The following is a 22,999-nucleotide window of genomic DNA, read 5'->3' as shown; positions in this document are numbered from 1 at the left end:
CTCCCCTTTCCTCCCCTCCCTTCATCTCCTCTACCATCCTGTCTTCTTCTCTACTCTTCCTCCCTTTTCTCTCTCATTATAGAAAGAACACCCTGGGTTCTGCTCTTCCCTTACTCTCCCAGACTCATTACTTATCCAGGCTTAAAGAAATACCCCTGGGAGCCTTCAGAGTTTCTTGGGTCAATGGCTTTTTCCCTAATGGATATCAAAGACATTAGTGCTGCCCACCCCCCTCCCAAAAAAATCTATGTATTTTCGGGGTGTGTGTGTGTGTGTGTTTTGCTTGCTTGTATGTCTGTGTACCACATGCATGCCTGGTACCTATGGAGGCCAGAAGAGGGTGACAGGTTCCCCGGATATGGAGTTACATACAGGCAGTTGTGAACTGACATGTGGGTGCTGGGAGCCAAGCCTGGGTCCTCTGCAATAGCCACAAGCACTCTCAACTGCAGAGCCGTGTCTCCAGCTCCTCATACTCCTTGGTTTACTTCTATGTCATGACTGTATGCATTCACTCATTCCTGCAAGTAATTCTTTGCATATCTTTGCTGGGCTTCTCCTAATATCTTGTCTTGACCAAACAGCAAAGGGGAACCAGGCTGTTGTGACCACACAGGGGGTGGCACGTATACACATAGATTATTTGTGTTCTTTTTCAGTTTATAATAATATTACAGGTTCTCTTTTATTTTTACCTTGCTTATCTTGCCTAATAATGGTATTAGGAATTATATTAATTATTAAAACAATGGGTTGTATAATTTGTTCATTTTTCTTTATCTTCTTTTACTGTATAACATTCTCTCTCTCTCTCTCTCTCTATATATATATATATATATATATATATATATAACTTTTCAAAAAATATTTCTATTTGTTATTATTGGGGGGTGCACATGTGTGCCAGGACACTCGTGTGGAAGTCAGAGGACAGTTTTCAGGAGTTGGTTCTCTCTCTCCACCTTGTTGAGGCAAGGTTTCTCTTGCTTCTGGCATGCTGCCTGTTTTCGACTGACTAGCCTGCAAGCGTCTGGCTGCTTCTCTTGTCTTTGCCTCTCATTTCACTGTGAGAGCGCCAGGACCACAGATTAATACCACTATATCCAGCTTTTCTATGTGGAGGTTCTGGGGCTCAAACTTGGGTCACAGCCCTTGCTCAGCAAATGCTTTTATCTGCCAAGACATCTGGCTGGCCGTGTATGGCATTCTTTTTCTCATTTATTGACTCTGTGTGCCTATGGGTGTACCACGTGTTCATGGGGAGGTCAGAGGGAAGCCTCAAAAGTCACTTTTCTCTGTCTGCCACTACTATAGTAAGCCATTCTTCTCCTGGTAACTGCTTGTGTTGTGTTCAGCTTTTAATTATTGAAAGCAATAATATTACTATTGACCTATTGGCTAGTGTACAAGAATGTCTTCAAGGAATATAGGAGGAGCTGGCCTTTCTCTTGGTGGCTGAGCTGGCTCCGTGGTCCATACCAGCAAGTGTGAGGATTTCCTTCACCCTCATTATTTCTTTTTTTTTCTTTTTCTTTTTTTTTTTTTTTTTTTTTTTTTTGGTTTTTCGAGACAGGGTTTCTCTGTGTAGCTTTGTGCCTTTCCTGGATCTCGCTCTGTAGACCAGGCTGGCCTCGAACTCACAGAGATCCGCCTGCCTCTGCCTCCCAAAAGAGTGCTGGGATTAAAGGCATGCGCCACCACTGCCCGGCGACCCTCATTATTTCAATACTTGAAATTATTAAACTTTTAAGATTTTGCCAATCTGATGAGATCTCATTGTTTCAGTAGATCTTTCATGATTGCTAGCTATTAAGACTGAACTTTTGTGTATGTGTGTGGGGGGGGGCAGTGTATGCTTAACTAGCATTGCGTGTGTGTACATTTGTGTGTGTTTCTTTAGAAATTTCCATTTTGAAGTTCTTGTTGTCCATGTTTCTTTTTAGTGTTGGCATTTTTGTTATCAATTTTCAAAGAATTCTTTATATATGTGAAAATCCAGGGAGACAAGTCAGATTAGGGTTTATTTCAACTTATAATGCCTTTCATCTACAGAAATTTTAAGTTTTAATGTCAAGTTCATCGATGACATCTTTTATGATGAGTAATTTTTTTAGTTTGTTTAAGAAGTTGTTTATGAGGCTGGAGAGATGGCCCAATGATTAAGTACATTTCCTGCTCTTGCAGAGGACCTGAGTTCAGTTCCCAGCATCCATGCAGGGCAGCACACAATGGCCTGTAACTCCAGCTTAAGGGGATCTGGCCTCCACGGACACCTGTACTCACATGCCCACACTCCACCATACACAATTAAAAATAATAAAAATAAAATATTTTTAAATAAAATTGTTTACTGCCTTGACTGTTTTAAAGATAGTCTTACTGAATTTCATTTAAGCATTAACTTTTTATGTATTAACTTTAACCAAGCATTCAAAAACCCCTTCAGTTCATCTACCTGTATAGTGTGAGGTAGGGATCTAATTTGACATCTTGCTATAATTTGATCTAATTTGACATCTTGTTGTATTATCCAATGCTGTTTCTAAACCCTGCTGTTCCGTAATGACTTTCTGTAGGACACCAAGTTTCCCTACCAGTAGGACCCACTTTGGGCTGCCTGCTGCTGGGAAGAGGCAATGGGCAAACCTGGAAGACAGGTTCATATTCCGAGCATAAAATGCAGAGTCTTCCTGGGGATGAAACATTTTGCACATCTTTCAGCCTTTTTCTGCCACACCTGAAAAGTGAAAAGACTGCTCTTTGTGGCATGTGTATTTTAAGTAGTTTTGCTTGTAAGTAGACTGAAATCATCTAACTTGTGGCTTAATAAAAGGAATTTCTCATCCTATGCATCCTGGCACAGAGACAGGGATACCCCAACCAACCACCAGGTGGTGATTCCAGGCTCCTTTACATCAGCATGGCATTTGAATCCTGGTCTGATTACTCAGTAGCTACATGACCTCAGGAAAGTCTCTAGAGCTGTGGCTCTCAACCTTCCTAATGCTGCCACCCTTCAATACAGTTCCTCATGTTGTGGTGACACCCAACCATAAAATTATTTCTTAGCTACTTCATAACTGTAATTTTGCTACTGTTATCAATGGTAATATAAATATCTGATAAGCAGGATATTTGATATGCAATCTCTGTGAAAGGGTCTTTTGACCTCCCCAGTGGTTGAGACCCCAGGTTGAGATATGGTGCTCTAAACTGACATCCTGTTTTCTAAGACATTGGTACTGATTAAATCAGACAGTACATGAAATGCCTGGTGAGCCTGGCAGGTGGACCAGAATTCTTAAGCTTTTTCTACTTGTACCCCTTTCACCTGAGACATTTTTACACACCCATTATTAATATGACTTACTAATAATAAGTCAGAAATTTATTTTAAAATAATCATTACACATATAACTTAGCATTTGTAAATGATTCAAGGAATTTGCATATGAATGAGATCCATGTGCCTTTTGTCTAACACAGTCCAATCCAACGATTAATTTGATGCTTTCATGCTGAAGAACGACAGTAGGGAAACATGAAAAGTCTTTGTTTTCCATAATTAAACCATTGTGTTCTCCAGGAGCAAAACCCTGTGTGCAGTGAAACCAGTGAAGTTCATAACATAAAGCAGCCTCAAATCTGAGCCAACAAGCCCACCAAGGCTACATGGGAATGTCCTATCTCAAGATATATATATCTGAGCCACGGTGCTTCAAGGAACATTTGTTGGCATTGCCTGGTGTGAGAACACCTATATGCACAGTGCAAAATGTGAATGTTTTCTGGTCATAACCAAGGCTGTGGTGGAGTAGTGGTATACAACACAGGCAAACACTGCCAGAAATCCCTTGGCTTCATTACGTGTTGATGGTTAATTAAGTTTGGTCACTGGGAGCTCAGGAACGTTTTTAATGTTACTCACCTTTCACAAGGCCCACATTCATTGGAGTGACCCCCCACAAGAGACTGCAGCACACAGCACACATTGACCTGGAAGGTTCCCAGTGAGTTGGGACCTGAATCTGAACCCTAGGCAGGTGCTGAGTGCCAGTGGAACGTGGTACAATGCCAAGCAAAGCACACACACCATAAACTAAAATAAATAAAGACAAATTTGTGAGGCATTCTTAGATACAAAGATAGCCACTAGCACTGAGCGGGAAAGGCAGGTGGGCCCAAAGGTCACTTAGAAAAGTGTTCACTGGAGATGAAAAGTTTTTTGGTTGTTTTAAAAGAAGATAGTCTGGCATAGTGTGGCATTCCTCGGCTCAGATTCAAAAGAAAGCTGGAGGTGAGAAATGGTGGTGGTGGTGGTGCAGCTATGTGTGTGTGTGTGTGTGTGTGTGTATGGGGGGGGGTGTATGTGTGTGTGGGGGTGTGTGGGGGTGTGATGTGTAAGTGCATGCATGTGACACATGCCTATGTCTGTGTGTAGTGTGGATTGTAGTGGGGTGGTGGCTGTTGAGATATGCTTCTGAAGGAATGTTTCCATATTCACTTCAAGCTCCTCATGAAAAATCGCAAACACACACACTTGTAAACCCTGGAAAGGGAAAGTTACTTAGCCTAAGTGGCTTGGAGGGGCTGATTTGTTAGCCACTGTCCTTCAGACTGTGGAAGGAGAGGGAAAACGCAGGAGCCTGAGGAACCGTGGCCCTCTGTTTGGAGGTGCCAGGAGAGGCTAGTATGGGTCTGCTCACAAGGGCAGCTTCTGTGTCTGCTGGGAGGAACATTTATTTCCTCAACCATGGGTCACTGGTGGCTTGCTAGGAAAAAGTACTTGTGCATGCATTCTGGGTCCCTCTTGGGTGCCATCATGTATTTATTTACCTTCATCACAAACCTTACACACAGGGCTGTGGGGAGATGAGCAGCATTTTCTTAGTGTAACATGCTCTCTGTGGGAGTTTGTGTAGACTGTGGCATGGCCCATACTATGCTGTTTCGTCAGAATACTTAAGAAAGCAAATGTAGCCGAGCGGTGGTGGCGCACGCCTTTAATCCCAGCACTCGGGAGGCAGAGCCAGGCGGATCGCTGTGAGTTCGAGGCCAGCCTGGGCTACCAAGTGAGTTCCAGGAAAGGCGCAAAGCTACACAGAGAAACCCTGTCTCAAAAAACCAAAAAAAAAAGAAAGCAAATGTAGTCCTGATGTCTTGAGAGTGGGGGATCTAAGAGCATGTGCTTGCCTCAAGCAGGACTCAGGGGTCTCTTTGCTGTGTCGATATAGCTCAGAAGAATAAGAGAGCACAGGAGAAGGATGGAGGCGAGGGGGCGGGGTCAGCCTCTCTTTTAGGACAGCCCATTCTTGGGATAACTCAGGATGAGTAATCCACTTACAGGATAACTAATCCACTCTTAGGATTATGTCATTATTCCACTCTGAGAACCTCACAGCCCACTCACCTCTTCTGGACCATTTCTCTTAACACTGTTATAATAATAGTCATTAAAATTCAAGATGAATTTAGTAGGACTCATTAAAACCAGAGCAGACTGGACATAGTCTGGTATAGAAGTCTTGATCATGATGGTGGTATTACCCAGACCTCAGGGCATGGTGGTTTATTTATTCACAGTTTTAGAGGCCTCCACCCCCAACCACTGAGCCTTGTGCCCTTCTTGATAAACCATTCTAGCAGTAGGAGTGTTTTGCAGAGAAACTCCTGCGTGTTATGGCTACCAGGGAAGGGAGGGTACCAAGAACAAGATACCCTATGAGTAATTCTTCCAGTGAGACTCCACTTCCTAAAGTCTCTAGCACCTCCCAAAATAGTCCCACTGGCTGGGAACATGCTTTCGACATAAGAACCTTTGGAAGAACACTTCCTTCCTAGCCAAACCATGACAAGGGTGAGCATTTGCATAGCACTTAACTATGATCTGGCTTCTCCTAAGCACATTTCACGTGCGAACTTGCTGATCCCTTCCAGTGAACTCGAGGGTGGTTTCACCAACATCTCTCCCACTTACAGGAGAGGGACACTGAGTGTTTGTTGTGTGACTTTTCCTGGGGAGACAAACAAATGTCTATTCATCCCAGATAGGGCACGGGGGACTGTGGGTTCTCAGGTTCCTCGTGGCTTTACCCAGCAGGTCCACATAGAGGATGATTAGGACCACGGGCCTGAGTGCAGGTGTCTGGGATGGTCTGCACTTGGCTGTGCTGGGGGAGGAGGTCTTTTGCTCCACCCCTTGGCGTCTCTATAAAAACCCTGGGGCAGAGACAGTCAGGGCCCATTGGAAAAGGTTCCAGGCCCCCTCGAGGTTATCCTTTATTTTCTGTTTATCTCCGCAAGATTCTCCACAATAAATCCTTCTATCTAATATTTCCCGCTGCTCCCACTCAAGAAAACTCTGGGGAACTGGGGGGGGAGGGTGGCGGGTAAAGGCCCCACAGGGGACAGCAAACAAAAGTCCCCCACACCCAGCACAGGGAGCCTGTGACTTTATCGGGTTGCTTACAGACTCAAAGGAAGATGTGTCATTGAAATCCCCCATAACAGTGACCGCCCAGGAGAGCTGCAACCTGGAGTGCCCAGCATAGCTCAGAGGCAGCTGGCTGGTGGGCAAGCCTTCCCTCTCCGGGTACCGTCACCACATTTATAACCCAGGGACAGGATCTTGAGAATCTGGGGACTTCATCTGGAACCTGGTACTTTACACAGGGTCCTCTGCTCCCTTCAAGAGGGGATGTTCCAAGGTGGAGGGGACAGCTATGCAAGAGTGCACAACCTTTGAACTGAGCGATTCCTGGATCAGAATCACCTCTCCTGGCCATGCAATTGCACCATTTATTGCTGAGCGTGTACAGATCAACTCCTTTCTAGGTGCTGGCTGGCATGAGCTGTCCCTCTGCCAGTGGGCACACTGACACACTGAGCACTGCGCCTCATGCCTTGTTTGATGGACCTATTTCTGTACCTTCCTCCTTAGCTGGCCTAGGCACCCCTGGAGTACAGGATTTCCAGGCACTTCTACCGCATAGCTCAGTACTTAGGACAGAATCTACCATCCAGTCCACTTAGGGCCAAGTACAGGCTTAGCCCGTATTTATCCAATTCAGATGGCGTTAACAGTCCTGCATTCAAATATTTGCCTTATGACTTCCGATGGGTAACTTGTACTGGAGTAGAATACCAATCACTGTTAGTTTTCTTCTTTCTTGAGTCCAGTCCACCCAGGGCCAGATCCTAGTACAGAATCCACACCCACCAGGGAACATCTCATCCATCTTCACTCATCCATGTTACCAGGGAATGAAAGTCCCCAAAAGAATGCCTTGCCCCCTTTGAGTATCACAAAAGTCACCTCCTTTGTGGGTAGGGCTTTGCCTTGAATGGCTTTTCACTTTCCTGTGGGAATCCTGCAGCTTGCAGTGGGAAGCAACTTCCATGCATCCTTTCTCTCAGCATGCTCAATGCATGGGGCTTAGGAGAGAGGAAGCCATATAAAGGCAGTGGTGAATTGCTGGCCTTGGAAGCAGCCTGTGCTTTTAAATAAAAAGGTGCACAGAACACCAGCCAGTATAGAAATGTTCTGAACCATCAAGCAAATTTTACACTGGCAGGGATTCAAGTCACATAAATACATTCCTTGACAACAGTGGGGTTAGTTAGAAGTCAGCAGTAGAAAGACCTTGGAAAGCCCTCCAACAGAGGGGAACCAAAGGGTACATTTCTAAATAACTCACACCCCAAATAAGAGGGAAATGAGAAGATGTTTTGAATTGAATGAAAATGAAAGCCCATTGTCTCAAAGTGCTCTTCAAGCCATGTCTAGAGGGGAATAAATATCATGAAATGTCCCTGCTAGAGCATGCCTTAAGTCAGTCTGAAGTTGTGGCTCAGTTGGCTGAGGGCTTGACTAGCATGTATGAAGCCCTGGGTTCGATCCCCAATACCACAGAAACTGGGTGTGCTATCATCTCAGCACTAGGGATGTGAAAGCAGGCAGGAGAGTCCCGAGTTCAAGGTCATCCTCAGCTGCACAGTGAGTTTGATGCCAATTTGGGTTATAAAAGACCCTGCCTCAAAAAAAAAATCAAAATCAAATTAATTAATTAATACCTATTACAATTTTCTCTAAGCTTATCTCATCTAGTCCCTGGATGAATGAATACAGCCTTGAAAGAACTGATTAGTAGAGAAGGTGTGCCAGAAACCAGGTAGAAGGGCACATGTTTTAATGTAGCTATTGTTTGCCTTTTTAAAAACCAAGAAACGAGTTAAGAAGTAGGGAGAGCTGTGTCCGACAGTAAGGGGACAGCAGAACCCAGACCCCCTGTAGTCGCAGATGCCCCAGATTAGCAAGTATTTGGACACAGCAGTCACCCTTCAAAATCCAGCATCACTCCCTTGGGAAAGCATGAGACCACACATTCCACCCACTGTCACCCAGGCACAGAAAATAAACATACATACTCTCCCCCCCCCCCGATTTTTGTCGTTAATCCTCCAAATTGCAAATAAATGGTGATACATCCATTTGGGAAATAAATGTGATGAACATTAATGGGAACTCTCTGTTTCATGCCTGGCTGAGAAACAGGAACAAAGGTGCCCCTGAGGGTCCGGTGTGAAGCCGCAATGTGAAATCTCTGTGCGGTTGTAAAAGTTGACAGAGGCATGGAAATGGGATGTCATCCTCTCTACATAGAGTCACACTAAGTGGTGGGCAAGGGTCCTTTTAAGCTTCACGGCAGCAGAACAAGAGAGCCACGGCGTTGTAGGAAATGAAGCATGAGTGTGTGGCATAGACTGTGGCATGCTATTAAAAAAGAACTGTGGGAGTGGGGAAGCTGGGACTTTCTGGAAGTGTGAGCTGAGTATACATTTGTAAGTTTATTCTAAAATTCTTAAGGGAATTCATAGGACCTATAATGGCCAAAACCATTTGGAGAAAAGTCATCAAAATTGGCAGAATGCGCCGGGCGGTGGTGGCGCACGCCTTTAATCCCAGCACTCGGGAGGCAGAGCCAGGCAGATCTCTGTGAGTTCGAGGCCAGCCTGGGCTACCAAGTGAGTTCCAGGACAGGCGCAAAGCTACACAGAGAAACCCTGTCTCGAAAAACCAAAAAAAAAAAAAAGAAAAATTGGCAGAATGATTTTATCTAATATCACCAGGACTTACAGTTTGTATTTGCAGAGACAGTGTGCTATTGTTACAAAGATAAACAAATAAATAGTAGCTCTTCCATACCTAACTTATGCCAAAGAAGTGGAAGCATATTTCACTCAAAGACTTATATACATGTTTTAAGCAATCTTATTTGTAACAGTCTAATGCCAGAAACAACGTAGATTTTCATCAGTAGGTGAATGGATAAACCAGTTGTGGTACATCTACGAAATGGAATACTGCTTGGCAGTCAAAAGGAAGGAACTCTTAAAATACACCACAATATAGCTAGATCTCAAAATAGGCTGACTGAAAGAAGTTAGATTAAAGAGTATACAGTGTAATACAAATCTGAAAAGGTCTTATTAGTAAAAAAAACCCAGAGCCAAATATTGGGGTGAAAGCTGAAAGATCAGAGAAACAGAACAAGCCACCCATGTTCTTACCTCTACAAAATCCTCAGCCTCAAGAGAGCGAGTTACTGTTTCCTCACACCTTAAATACCTTTCCCTTCCTAGACATCACTTCCTGGGATTAAAGGCAAGCAAAGACATGAGATCTCAAGTGCTGGGATTAAAGGTGTGTGACACCATGCCTGACTCTGTTCCCAGTGTGGCCTTGAACTCACAGAGATTCAGACAGATCTCTGTCTCCCTAGTGATAGGATTAAGGGTGTGTGCCACCACTGCCTAGCCCCTATTTTAATCTAGTGGCTGGCTCTGTCCTCTGATCCCCAGATAAGTTTTATTGGGGTGCACAATATATCACTACAATACAGTGTTAGGATTCCATTCCTATGACATTCTAGCAAATGAAAACTAACATATAGTCAGAAAACAAAGCTGTGTTTCCCTGGGGATGACAGAAGGGAGGAATTATAGAGAAGAAATTTCTGAAGCTGAGTATGTCTGTTATATTGATTGTCTAGAGCAGCGGTTCTGAACCCTCCTAATACTGTAACCTCTTAATAAAGTTCCTCGTGTTGTGGTGACCCCAACCATAAAATTATTTTTGTTGCTGCTTCATAATTATAATTTTGCTACTATTATGAATTGTAATGTAAATATGTTTTGGAAATAGAGGTTTGCCAAAGGGGTCATGACCCACAGGTTGAGTGAAAACCTCTGGTCTAGATGGCACGCTCATGGTAGTTGTACACCTTAATATATTTAGCTTGTAGCATGTTGGTTAAACCTTAGTAAAGCTGGATTGGTTTTTGTTTTGTTCTGTTTGTTTTTGTTTTGTTGTTTTCTATTTTTAAAGAAATCCCGGGGGACCTCTTAGGGATGGAGACTTCTTTTCTAACCATTATGTTAAAGTTTCTTTATTCCAGGACACATTGACCCTTTTTTACCCAACCCAGAGGCTTTGTTTGCAGCCAGAAGTTTCTCCAAATGAATGTCTCCCACCCACAGTCCCGCAGCCACTTATAAAATAATCACTCAGAGGCTTAATTACCAACTATATGGCCTATGGCTTAGGCTCATTACTAACTAACTCTTACAACTGAACTCAGCCCATTCCTATTAATCTATGTTTTGTCATGTGGCTTCATGGCATTACCTGTCCTCTCACATCTTGCTTCTCTTGGTGGCAGCTTGCAGCATCTGCCATGACTCCACCCTTCCTCATCTCCGTCTTCAGTTCGAATGTCCTGCCTAACTTTATTCCACCTTGTCATTGGCCAAGCAACTTTATTTATCAACCAATGAGAGCAACACATCTTCACAGCATACAGGAAGACATCCCACAGCATTTGTCTCTGTCTCTATCCTTCATTTACCCAACAATTTTGTTTAATTTAATTTTATTATTATTATTACTACTACTATTATTATTTTAGCATAGGACTTTACTAGCACTTCTGCCTTCTAGAAACATATTCTTCTCTGGGCTCCTTTACCACTTTCTGTCTGCTTCCCCTTCCTACTACTGTGATCCCCTGTCTTCCACCCGTCCTCACTTAGCCCACAGCCTCCAACCTTGCTCTTCTGTCTGCCTACCTGTGCTCACTCTCACCCCCAAGGTTTCCTCATTCTGCCCTGCAGCTTACGGCATCATCATCTGCACCGACCCATAGAATTTTCTGGTATAACGTAAATATTATCTAGCTGACTACATTGTATTGTCTGGTACCCACATGAGTATGGGTTGCCTAAAATGTGGCCAGGGTGACTAACAAAAAGGATTTTACTTATTATATCTAATTTCAATGGCTGCATGCACTCAGTGGCCCAGTACTGAATAGTGTGAGTCTAAGTTGCTTTGTTCACAAACCCTCGGTGTGAACCTATTAGCTGGTCTTGACCTGTGTCTGTTCAAAATGGGATGGTAAGGGATGCACTTCTTCCATGAAACTTTGCTTTAGTCTTGTGTCTCCATGACTCAATAAAAGCCATTTGCTTTGTATTGATGTTGAAAGCCACCGATGGGGATGGATGCTGGGGAGGGCCACAGTCATCCGTTTATCTTGTCTGTCATCTCATTGCAAACCTGCTACTCTCCCTCTAGCTGTCCTCATCCCAGCCACCAGAGTTGCCTTTTTGCTGAGGAATGGTGTGGCTTTCTCTCTGCCTCTTCTCCCCTCCGCATCCTACAGCCGTGTTCGGTCTAGCAGGAAGGTCTGTTGGCTCTACCTCTGAAATGCATGCAAAATATATACTCTTGTTTCCATCAGTGTCGACAGTGGCATTGATTGCCTGGGTCCCTGCCATAAATCCAGACTGATGCGCCTTCCTTCCATTCATGTCTTCAAAAGCCATTCATTACACAGCTTCCAAAAGGCTATTTTAGAAACCTAAATCAAATCACATTGCTCTATGCTTCAAGGCTTTTGTGGCTTTCCATGGCAAAGAAGAATCTCTGCTAGGTGGCTTAATAGACCCTGTCAGTCTGGCCCTGTGACCCCCAGTATTTTCCTACCTACTCATCCTGGCATTCTGTGCTGGGGACACCCATCTCCTGCCTTATTCATTTGAAGGTCTCTGTGCTTGTACTGTTAACAAGGCTCTCCAAGCCTCCTCTAAGCTGGCTGATTTTCTTCGTTAGGGTTTCTATTGCTGTGAAGAGACACATGACCATGGCAACTCTTATAAAGAAAAATGTTTAACTGTGGTGGCTCAATTACAGTTCAGAGGTTTAGTCCATTATCATGGTGGGAAGCAAGGTGGCATGCAGGCAGACATGGTGCTGGAGAAGGAGATGAGAGTTCTATATCTTGACCCGCAGGCAACAGGAAATGGTCTGAATCACTGGGTATGGCTTAAGAATATATGAGACCTCAAGGCCCCGCCTCCACAGTGACACATTTCCTCCAACAAGGCCACACCTCCTAATAGGGCCGCTCCCTTTGGGAGCCATTTTCTTTCAGACTACCACACCAGTTAATTCAGGTTTCAGTTCAGCAGTCACTTCCACAAAAGGACAACACCCCCCCCCCCATCTCCCCACCTGCTCCCACCTCTGACTAAATCTGTATCTTCAGTCTAAGACCAAATTTTGGAGATAAATGGAATGTGTTGTCACTGGCTGAAAGTACCTTTGAGATACAGACCTAGAGCCATCAAGGTATTCTTTTAGAAATCATTGAGTCTTCCTGGAGAATCATCTGGAAAATAAACTGAATTCTTCTGGGCAACTGCCATGGTCACATTTCTGTCTGGGGAATACATATTGGTCTTGTTGCTTTTCACATACTCAACTGAGCAGCCAAATGTGCAAATTTAATGAATAATTTAAACAGGCATTTATACATTTGTGTTGGTCAGGATTCTCTTAAGGAACAAAACTGATAGCATGCATATTAAAAAGGAGTGTTATTAGACTGACCTACAGGATGCAGTCTGGTTAGTGAAAGGGTTGCTGTCCCAATGGGACAGCCAGAGAATTCAGTAACTGTTCAGTCAACAAGGCTGGATGTCTCAGCAGTTCCTATCCAGTGCTGGAGTCCCAGAGGGTTCCTGGAGAGCTCATGGTTTTCAGTCTACATTGGATTACTGAGGAAGTTGGATTGAATTCCTGCTGCAGCAAGAGGGGAGATGAACTTACCAGCAAGAGTGAAGGCAACCAGGCAAAAAGCAAAGGTTTCCTTCTCCCATAGTCTTTTATGGGGACTGCACTAGAAAGTGTAGCTCAGATTTAGGGTGGGTCTTCCCACCTCACATAATCTGATTTTAAAAAATCCCTTGGAGCTGTTGCCCAGCAACTTGGGTTTTAGTTGATTCCAGATGTAGTCACATTGATTGACCACCAAGATTAGACAGTATATTCAGTATATTAAGCATGCTAAAGTTATATTTCTATAAAATTAAAATGAGGAGTCAGTATGATGGTTCAGAAGATAATTGATGCCCAGATTGACTATCTGGGTTTGATCTCTGAGACCACTTAGTGGAAGGAAAGAACCATGGCCTGAGGTTGTCCCTCTGACCCTACATTTGTTTGCCATGGTATAGCACACACAGACACACACACACACACACACACACACACACACACACACACACACTCACACGCACACGCACAATTAATTAATTATAAACACAAATTATATTGAAACATTTTAATCTCTGAGATTCACCTACATTATTTTGTGGAATTTGAATTTGATTTAAATTATAAAGTCACTTTTGTCTTGAGGGAAAAGGCCTTCAGTTTAGGAAGTTTAGGAATATGCTCTTCCTCGTGATTTTCATCTTCACTTTGTGAAAATCTCATTAAAACAGTAGAAAATGACGAGAGTTATTCATGAAATAAATGACGGGGCTTGTGATTCTGACCTTGGGTTTTATCGAAAGAGGAAATGTATAGTGGAATATTTGACTCCTGCCACTCATTTGCATAACACTCATATACATAACAATTATTTGTATAGCAGTCTCCAAAACAATGAAACTAAAAGTGAATTTGCCAGATGCAACCGTCTGCTTAAACCACAGAGTCAAGTGGCAATGAGAAACTCAGCTTTTCAAAATGAAAATTAATTATACGTGGGAAAAAGTGATGCTATTTCATCCATGAACATTCTTTAAATTAGATAGGTGTATGGAAACTTGAAATAGGGCTTCCATCTTACTCCTCTGCTGTACCCTGTTTGGGACGGTGGGAGTTAAATATGTGAGTTCTCTGGCCAGCTCGTGGAACCAGACCAAGGACCATTATTGAAGCCTACAGATTTCAGCTGTATCATTGTGTTATAATTTGGAAAAGCCAGAAGCATCCGAGAATCTAGTGCTGGGGAATTTAGTAGTGATATTTCCCATAAAAGGACTGTGTCGCCATGAACATTTGCTTTTAGGAAGATTTTCATGTAGTGCGGGAAAGCTTGACATAATGTCAAGTAGACAACAAGGATCACACAGTGTGATCTAAATAGCTAAAATCAATGTTCCTGGCAGCAAATCTGTTAAGTGTGATTAATTCTATAATACAAACCATTGTTGGTTTGTGTTTTCCAAACACTTAAGCCAAAGCACATATTAGTTTTATACTAGCAAAGACTATTAAAAATCAGACTTTTGGTGGTGGTAGGCAAAGTATCACATGTTAAAGCTTATTATGGGTTGGGGCCAGAGAACAGTGCATGGCCCTCTCACAGAGTCTGGGTATTAATGACTGCAGGGTGTAGCTGGCAGGGGAAGACTGCCAGAGGGCCAGTTTTTGAAAAGTCTCCACATAATTAAACCATGATACTTCTGTAAGATTAGTTTATCTATGTCTGCTCCGCGATGGCCCTGGTATCACTCTTAATTCTATCTTTCCTCACTGGCCAGAAAATCCAGCTGGCTGTCGACTTAATCTTTACAAATACAAAATAGGAAGACTTTGTCTTTACAAATACAAAATAAGAAAAGGAAGCAATTATTACTTAATACATGCTACTTTAATGGAAGCTGAACATTAAAAAATACAAGGTGAAATGATAGCTTCTTAATGGTACAAGATAGGAATTGTAGGTCGATGCTCAGTCTTTGGTTTTGGTCCACAGGAAGTCACTAGGACTGGGGGTATAACTCCGTGGAGTACTTGCCTAACATGCACAAAGCCCTGGGTTTCATCCCAACTCTGCATACATCAGTCATGGAAGCAGTGAATAGAGATCAAGAAACCATTTTAGTGAGTCTCCCCAGCATTTCTGTGTGAATCACTTTAGACTAGAATAGGAAACAGAAGAGTATATGTGGCAGGAATTTATTCTGTGAGTTTAAATGGAGGTGTGTGTGTAGGTACTGAACTGTAACATCAAATGCAATTTCGGTTATATTTGTTTGTATGATTTACAGAAAAAAAAATCTCAAAGATTCTTGGTATGCTCTAGAGCAGGGCTTCTAGAACTTTCTCTACCAGCAGTACCCTTTCACACAAGAATTTCTCTGTAATTAGTTTAATATTTGTATTTATTCTTTGGTAACTTCATACATGCACACAATATATTTGCCTTAAAAAGTTATACAACTTCAGTATATAGGTATTTAAATCAGGAAATAAAAACAAAACACTCACAAATTATAGAGACATTTATAAATTATAAAGAAATTCATTTTAAAATAATTCTTTGTTATACATATAGTTTTATCATTTATTAAAACAAAAACAATTTTTATTCTAACAATGTACTTGTTTATTTTTACATAAAGAGGTAAACATGGTTGACTATTTGAAACTTCAGAGTGTAGAGCATTTCAGTATTTTTTTTCCAGAGTTGGTTGATATGATTCAGTGGTTCTCAACCTTCCTAACACTGGGATTCTTTAAGACAATTCCTCACATTGTGGTGACCCCAACCACAAAATTATTTTCATAACTGTAATTTTGCTACTGTTATTAGTCATAATATAATCTGTGTTTTCTGATGGCCCCTGTGAGTAAGTCATTCTACCCCCAGAGGGGTCATGGCCTACAGGTTGAGAACCACTGATATGACCAATACTGAAAACACAAGACACTTCATAGAAATATTTAGTACAAAATGGCAGAAGTACATTTAGGTCCATTTCAAAACTTATTGGAAATTCTGTACCAATGAATGAATATATATATATATATATATATATATATATATATATATATATATAACTCAAGTAAGCAACTCAAGCAGCAATTTTTTAAAATTCAAAGCTTCCAACATGATACAGTACAAGGATATACTAATTTGATATTTCTATGATGGACAGCAGAGATTATTAAAAGTCTTTTTTTCCATAATTAAACCATTACATTTATATAATGTCAGAAAACTTGGGATGTACAGTGAAAACACTAAATGCATCAGTTGCCACTAGGAATGCCTTGGATTTATTACACACATGACTGCATTAATCTTGGGTGTGGTATGTGCGCAAAAACCTTGCACTGTTGACAAATATTCCATGACTGCTAGTCTTGGTGGCATGACCTCACCCACGTGAGGTCACTATCTACAGTTTAAGTAGCTGGAGAGACTGGTTTTCAGCAGCATCAGTCTCACTGTGGAACTTGCCAAAAAGGCACCTTGTCACTATCCATATTCATGTACTGAACCAGATGCCCCAAGGTGGGTGGACTCAGCAACCTGTGACTAAATCCCCTGGGTAGATCGGATACTCAGCTGTGAGACCCAGTGGCCCAGCTTTGCTGATCCAGGTGCAGTCTAGGGACGTCTACAACCTAGTAGGAAATGATAGAATCTTAAGTCTTAACCTGGCTCTACACAGCAGGGATCACAAGATGTCCAGGTATGTGCATACACAGTGTGTATGTGTGTGTGCATACACACATACACATTGCTGAGCTTAGAAGTCACACATGCCTGTAGAGTTCACATGGGTGATGTCTGTCAATGACATCACCTAGCTTTTTCTCTATAGAGAATAGAGCAAAAAGGCTGTGCTGTGAAATCTGAGAACCTCCCAGTTTCCTAAAACTTCCTTTGTTATTTTACATTGGAGTTTTAACCCCTCCAAGCAGATTCATTCACTGTAGCTGACATCAGTGATGCTAGGCACATTTTCCAGCACAGGTTTTAGTAATGTGGCCTCTTTGTATTAACTTCCTTGATGTCTTTTAGGAATTTATCAGAGAGCTGCTCTCCCGGATAAGAGGCATGAGGAAGCTGAGCCCTCCGCAGAAGAAGAGCGTATAATTTTGGAACAGGGTAGAATTCTCTCGGAGACGAAGAAAATGACCTGGGATTTGGACTTCACGAATACTTTTATTAAATAACCATAGTTGTCTTTTACAAACAACATTTTTTTTGGGTGCGTGTGTATGTGGGGGGTTAGACGTTTATTCAAAAGTGTTCCTTCTTTTGTTATTTTTAAAGAGTTTTTGTTACTGTAATATTTTAATGGCAAAGCTATCACAACTGGGATGGTAGCCCAAACAAGGACTGTCAAAACTGATGCAGCCTCAAGGATGGGGGAGGCCAGTCAATGTTTTCTGTAAGGACGCAGCCGAAATGAGGATCTTACTGTACAGGGAAGATGGTTTTCTATGGTCGGTTTGGTAAGACATCTTTTAAGTTATACATTTGACTAAGATGTCAAAAATATCTCATGCTTGTATATATCTACAAACACTAAGTTAAAAATAGAAATGTGAGCTTTATCTCATGTTGATGGAACAAACCTGTGCTTGTCGTGTTCAAAGAGGTCACAGAACATGTGTTTTTAAGATGCCTCCAGGCATTCTTCATATAAATGCGGTTCACCTCCAGCATCCACTTTCTGTGCCAAAGTGAAAGAACTGGGTGTGTCCATGATTCCAACGAGCCATACGACACACATGCTGAGTTGGTCAAGGGCTTAATTTATGGACTTCCTTTATTTTCATTGGTTGAGATGCTTCGCCAGGTCATGTTCTTATTGCCTCATTGTGGTCTTTTAAAGTTTTATGAACTCTTAATTTCAAGAACCAACCTGATTTCTAAAGAAAGGCCCACACTTCCTGAGGAGAGTTTTGCAGCGGAGAAAGGAAGCCCTGTGTAGCAACAGGTTCTCTGCTTTCCACGCAATACTATGTATTATCTCTGTCCATGAAAGCAGGTCAAAGGGAAACCAGCAGATTGAGCCTCTTCCTTCTTAGAGGTTAGATTCTGGCCCTTTCTGTGCCTGGGTACCATCAGTCCAGAGGTGTAAACTGAGTTTTGAGAAAATATAGAGATGGGAAGGCCCCTCACAACTCTTGTTGGTTTAGATGTGTGGCTTCATCTCTGGTTTTTCTCAGTGGTCCATGGTCCTAATTGTGACCTTGATGTCCATGGTGGGAGCTAGGCCTGAGTGCCTACCCTAACCCCTCAGTGATATACCAGCTCTTTAGAAAAGAATTAAAATTCATATGGGATGTAGGCGGGGTGAAAAGTGAGTGGAAACCCTTCCTTCCTTCCAGGAAGCCCCTGCTGCCTCCCCCTGGAAACCCTGCCTGCCGTAAGAAGTCTCCAGGTGGCCCTGTCTGAAGACAGGGACCAGGCATTTTATATCAAGGGTGCTTTGAACATATTTTATTTTTTAAAAGAACTATGTTTGTGAATTTTCCGTATACTGGCAAGCTTTTGAAAATGTATTTAATTTTGTAATGTTTACCAATGGTTTATTTACAAGCTATTTACTCAAATAAAGGGAGCTGCTTACAAGCTTGTCTGTGTGTATGACTGTAGAATACACAAGGTAGTGTTCACTTTGCTGTGTTCTCTGAAGATGAAGATACCAAATGCCCATAGAGCTAGCCTCTCATTTTCCAAATATGTGCAAGCATTTAATCCTGACATTCTTCTTGGTGTCCTCAGCAGAGAACCCACCACATTCTTGGCCTGAGAAAGAAACAAGACTAGCAATGTGTGCTCAGTCCTGCTGGCTCCTGTCTCAGGGCTCTCCCGGGCTGTGCCCCATTCATTTCATTAAAACTCCTCTTTTCCCATCTGAGAGAAACCTGTAAGGATTTAAAATTAATAAAGCATTCCAGTTAATAGAATGTCATGCACATTAGGAGTCAGGAAAATGTGATATGTGCAGGATTTCTACCAGGCTTGACCAGCCCAAGTTATGTGCAGCAGATGAAGCAGGAGTCCAGTTTCCTCCCAAAGTCTCCCATCCCACCTGTGCACACTCTGACCTTCCTTCTCACCCTAGCTCAATGGCATCCCCAGATTTCACGGGTGATACTGCTAGATGCTTACCTAAAATCCCTTTTAAGTCTGTCCCTGTTGAACCTCCTTAGATTGTGGCAGCCATCTTAGAACTGGCTTTTCCATGTCTGGTCTTATCTCTTTCTGCTGTTTCTACTCAGTAGTTAGAATGATTCAGTCACTTTACTCTTTTCTTAAAAACTGACCCTTCATCACACCTTCAGAGGAACTGGCCCTTGCCTCCCTGCTTCAGTGTTTGGTTCTGTTCAGAACCATGGAATCCTTGGGGTTTCCAGAATGTCCCATGTAGTTTTCTCATCAGGGGTTTGTAAAATATTTTGCCTCAGCCTAGAACATCCTCTCCACCAGCAGGCTCTGTTGAGAGGGCTGGAACAGATTCCCCCCAGTCCTCCAAGGTGCTCACCCACAGCTTGGCATGTGGTCCATCCCAGCACGCATCTGCAATGCTATGATTGCTTGCCCACATGTGAATCTCTTGGGTTAGGCCCTGGGATTGTCGTTCTGGGGGACAGAATGTAACTCAGCATCCAGTCCTATGCCTGGCTTATCAAAGAAGTCAGCAAGTGTTGAAGATTCTTCCTGAGCACGTCTCTCCTCAGCTAGGGTGGTGGTTCTGATCTGAGCGAATATTTGAATTACTTGAGGAACTTTAGAAAAGCATAGACCTCAGTGGGCTCTGACCCATTACATTCCCTAAGACCACAGGGCTTGTTTTTCCAGGTCCCCACATCGAGCCCCACTAGCTGTTTTATATGGTGTGCTGGCTTGAGATCCGTCTCCATAATTGATGCAATTACTGCAGGAGGCAGTTGGCACATGGACATGCTGGCTCTTCATCATGCAGGGGCTCATTGTTGCAGGATGACTTCAACTTCCGGTTCCATGGAACACTGGGAAATGCAAATTAAACTTTATGGTATGCTTCCATTTATAAGCATTATTCCTGAGCTAAACACCTTTGTGCCTTATTTAATTCTGGCTTTAATCTCATGAAGCAAGCCGTATCATCATCACGGTATATTTGAGGAAATAAACTCAGGAGATTTGGCAGTCTACCTAAGGTGATAATTAGACCTTAGGACTCAGACTCAAACAGGAGCCAGCTGTGATGACATATTATGTCCCCCAATATATTGTGTACCCTAATAAAACTTACCTGGGGTCAGAGGACAGAGCAGCCACTAGATTAGACATAGAGGCCAGACAGTGGTGGTACACACCCTTAATCCTAGCATTCTGAAGACTGAGATCCATCCGGATCTCTGTGAGTTCAAGGCCACACAGGAAATAGCCAAGAATGGTGACACACACCTTTAATCCCAGCACTTGAGATCTCATGTCTTTGCTTGAGAAAGACACACACCTTTAATCCCAGGAAGTGATGGCAGGAAGCAGAAAGGAATATAGGATGTGAGGACCAGGAACTAGAGGCTTTTAAGCTTTCAGGTTTTTAGCAGCAGTTCAGCTGAGATCTCTTCAGGGTGAGAACTCAGAGGCTTTCAGTCTGAGGATTCGTGGAAACAGGATCGGATGAAGAGTTGTCAGGTGAGGTTGGCTGTGGCTAGCTCTGATTCTCTGATCTTTCAGAATTCACCCCAATATCGGACTCCGGGTTTTTTATTAATAAGACTGTTTAGCAATTCGTCTTATAGCCAGCTTAACTCCACTATTCCCTATGGCTCATGACTGCTGGACTTTCTGCCTCTTGTGGGCATTACTGTCAGTACCACTCACAGGAATGAGATTGAAGAGCTGCAGCTGGTTCAGATGTCTGAGCTGTGGTGTTGGGATGCAGGCTTTGATGATGAAGAGATTTTAACCACCTGAGCTCTTTCTCACACAGGAGGACAGGAGGCTTCCTGCTCAGCAGGTGCTGCCTCTCTGTTTCAGAGTTCTTACACTCCTTCCCTCACCCCTTGACCCAACACAAAGTCCCTGGACTTGGCCTATCAGCTGAGCTTGGAGTAGCCACATATCCATTTGCTGGGAAGACAAGAAAACCCAGCTGAGGGGAAGGTGTTTGGAACACATAAGATATTGTGTTTTTACTTACCTCCTGAAGTTTCCTTGAAAGGCTGAAAAAAATAAGCTTAGCAATAGTAGCGGGAAGTATGGTTACTTCCAGATCTTTCCAAGAAAGCTCAATGGCTGAGAACATGAGCCACTGTCCATGTGACTCCAGTTTAGCAAGAGAACCATGGGTTCCAGGGCTGTGGGTCATAATTTCACATCAGGGTCTACTATCATTGGGACTCCATCTTGATATCTGCCCTGGAATCCGTCCATTTTGGGGGGTCCTTCCCTACCTCCCTCTCTTTCTTTGACTCTTGTCTTTCTTTGGGTGCAAAGCTCATGACCTTTTAATGGTGCTGTCCAAGGTAGGAAGGTGCTGAAAGAAATACTGTGGGTAGAAGGAGCTCTCGTCTGTGGTCTTTCTGAAAACAAGCATACTTGACAGCTGGAGCCTTCTGGAAGCCACTTTCATATTGGACACAAGTATATCAGTATTTTCCCCTAGTTGTATTTATTTACTTGTTTTACTTGAATTCCTTTTATCCTGAGTAAGGCCGTAGAGTTATTGTTGAAAACTAGCTCCATTTCCTTAGGAGTTTGGAGAATAACTTCCTGTGTGTTCACAAATTGCTTGTAAAAAAAAACCCAGAGCATTTTCTCAGCCTCAGAGACCCAGCTGCCCAGGCTCTGCCAGCTCCCTTTCACCCCAACCTCAAGAACATAACTGACGCTTCTCTTGAAGAACCATGGTGATGCTCTCATGGATCTCACTGGTTCTCTCTTGTTTCTGGTGTGTTTTTTGCCTAGGGATGAATTGCTTTATAGGACCTGCTGCTTTCCATCTCCCTTCACTCTGTCTTCTCACATCACACCAGCACAGCACACCACAGCACACCACACCAGATGTTTCAAAACAGCTGCAGATGAGGCCCTCAAAACCTGCTTTTCTGGTACCGGTTCAACTTTGGAAACAAGGCTAGGTTTGACTCTGGGACATGTTTTCTTCATGTTCAGGCTCCTTGGGGAAATAGTAAATAAAGTTGGTTGGTCAACTTTCTTTGGCTTCCTCTTGTTCCGGTAGATTCTAGAAGTGGATGGTCCTGGCAAGCAGGAAAGACTGGTTTACTTTCAACAGAGTTGCTGCGAAGACGCAATCTCATTTATATACTTGTTTTTAATTCCCTGCTGCAGATGTCAGGATACAGTTCCGCAGGGGTCCCTCTTGTCCCAGCAGAGTTCACCTTCATTCTGGCTGACCTACCTCTTCAAGAACATTTGGAGTGCGGCAAACAGCCTTGGAAGTTAGAGTTGCTGCCCTTGAGAGCCAAGTGTGTGCCTACTGCCTGTTATAAAAGGTTTGGGCTTCCTACATTCAGAGGACTTTGTCCTGGATTGAAACTCATCACAAGTAACACGTTTATAGGACTTTTAAAAATTTGACACTAAAAGATCAACACACACACACACACACACACACACACACACGCACGCACGCACGCACATGCACAGGCACAGGCACACACACACAGGCACACGCACACGCTGCTGCTGCTGCTAATTGCTGAGTAATAAATTGCCCTTCTTGAGGAGGTTTATTAGTCTTCTGTAAACATCCATAAACAGTGGCAAGTTGACTCCTGAGCTCATGGGAGGGCGAACTCTCGAAGCCTCCTCAAGCCCGACCCTGGTCAGTCTTCTGTGCTCTGAAAAACCACTTGTATTTCCACCCCCTTTCTCTCTTT

The 22,999-nt window shown here is 43.0% G+C and overlaps 1 protein-coding gene across 1 annotated transcript in view; it reads left to right on the top strand.

Annotated features, from left to right (window-relative positions):
• Nucleotides 1-18,731, top strand: part of Ppp1r14c (protein phosphatase 1 regulatory inhibitor subunit 14C) — a 95,287-nt gene extending 76,556 nt beyond the window's left edge. The window contains exon 4 of the mRNA XM_052750976.1: nt 17,169-18,731. Coding sequence (XP_052606936.1) covers nt 17,169-17,243 — 75 coding nt within the window. The 3' untranslated portion in view covers nt 17,244-18,731. The remainder of the gene's footprint in view (nt 1-17,168) is intronic.
• Nucleotides 18,732-22,999: the final 4,268 nt, after the last annotated feature.

Source organism: Peromyscus californicus, unplaced genomic scaffold (assembly GCF_007827085.1).
Source record: "Peromyscus californicus insignis strain IS unplaced genomic scaffold, ASM782708v3 Scaffold_22__1_contigs__length_63687245, whole genome shotgun sequence".
Lineage (NCBI taxonomy): Eukaryota > Metazoa > Chordata > Mammalia > Rodentia > Cricetidae > Peromyscus > Peromyscus californicus.
This window is presented reverse-complemented; position numbering and strand designations above follow the sequence as displayed.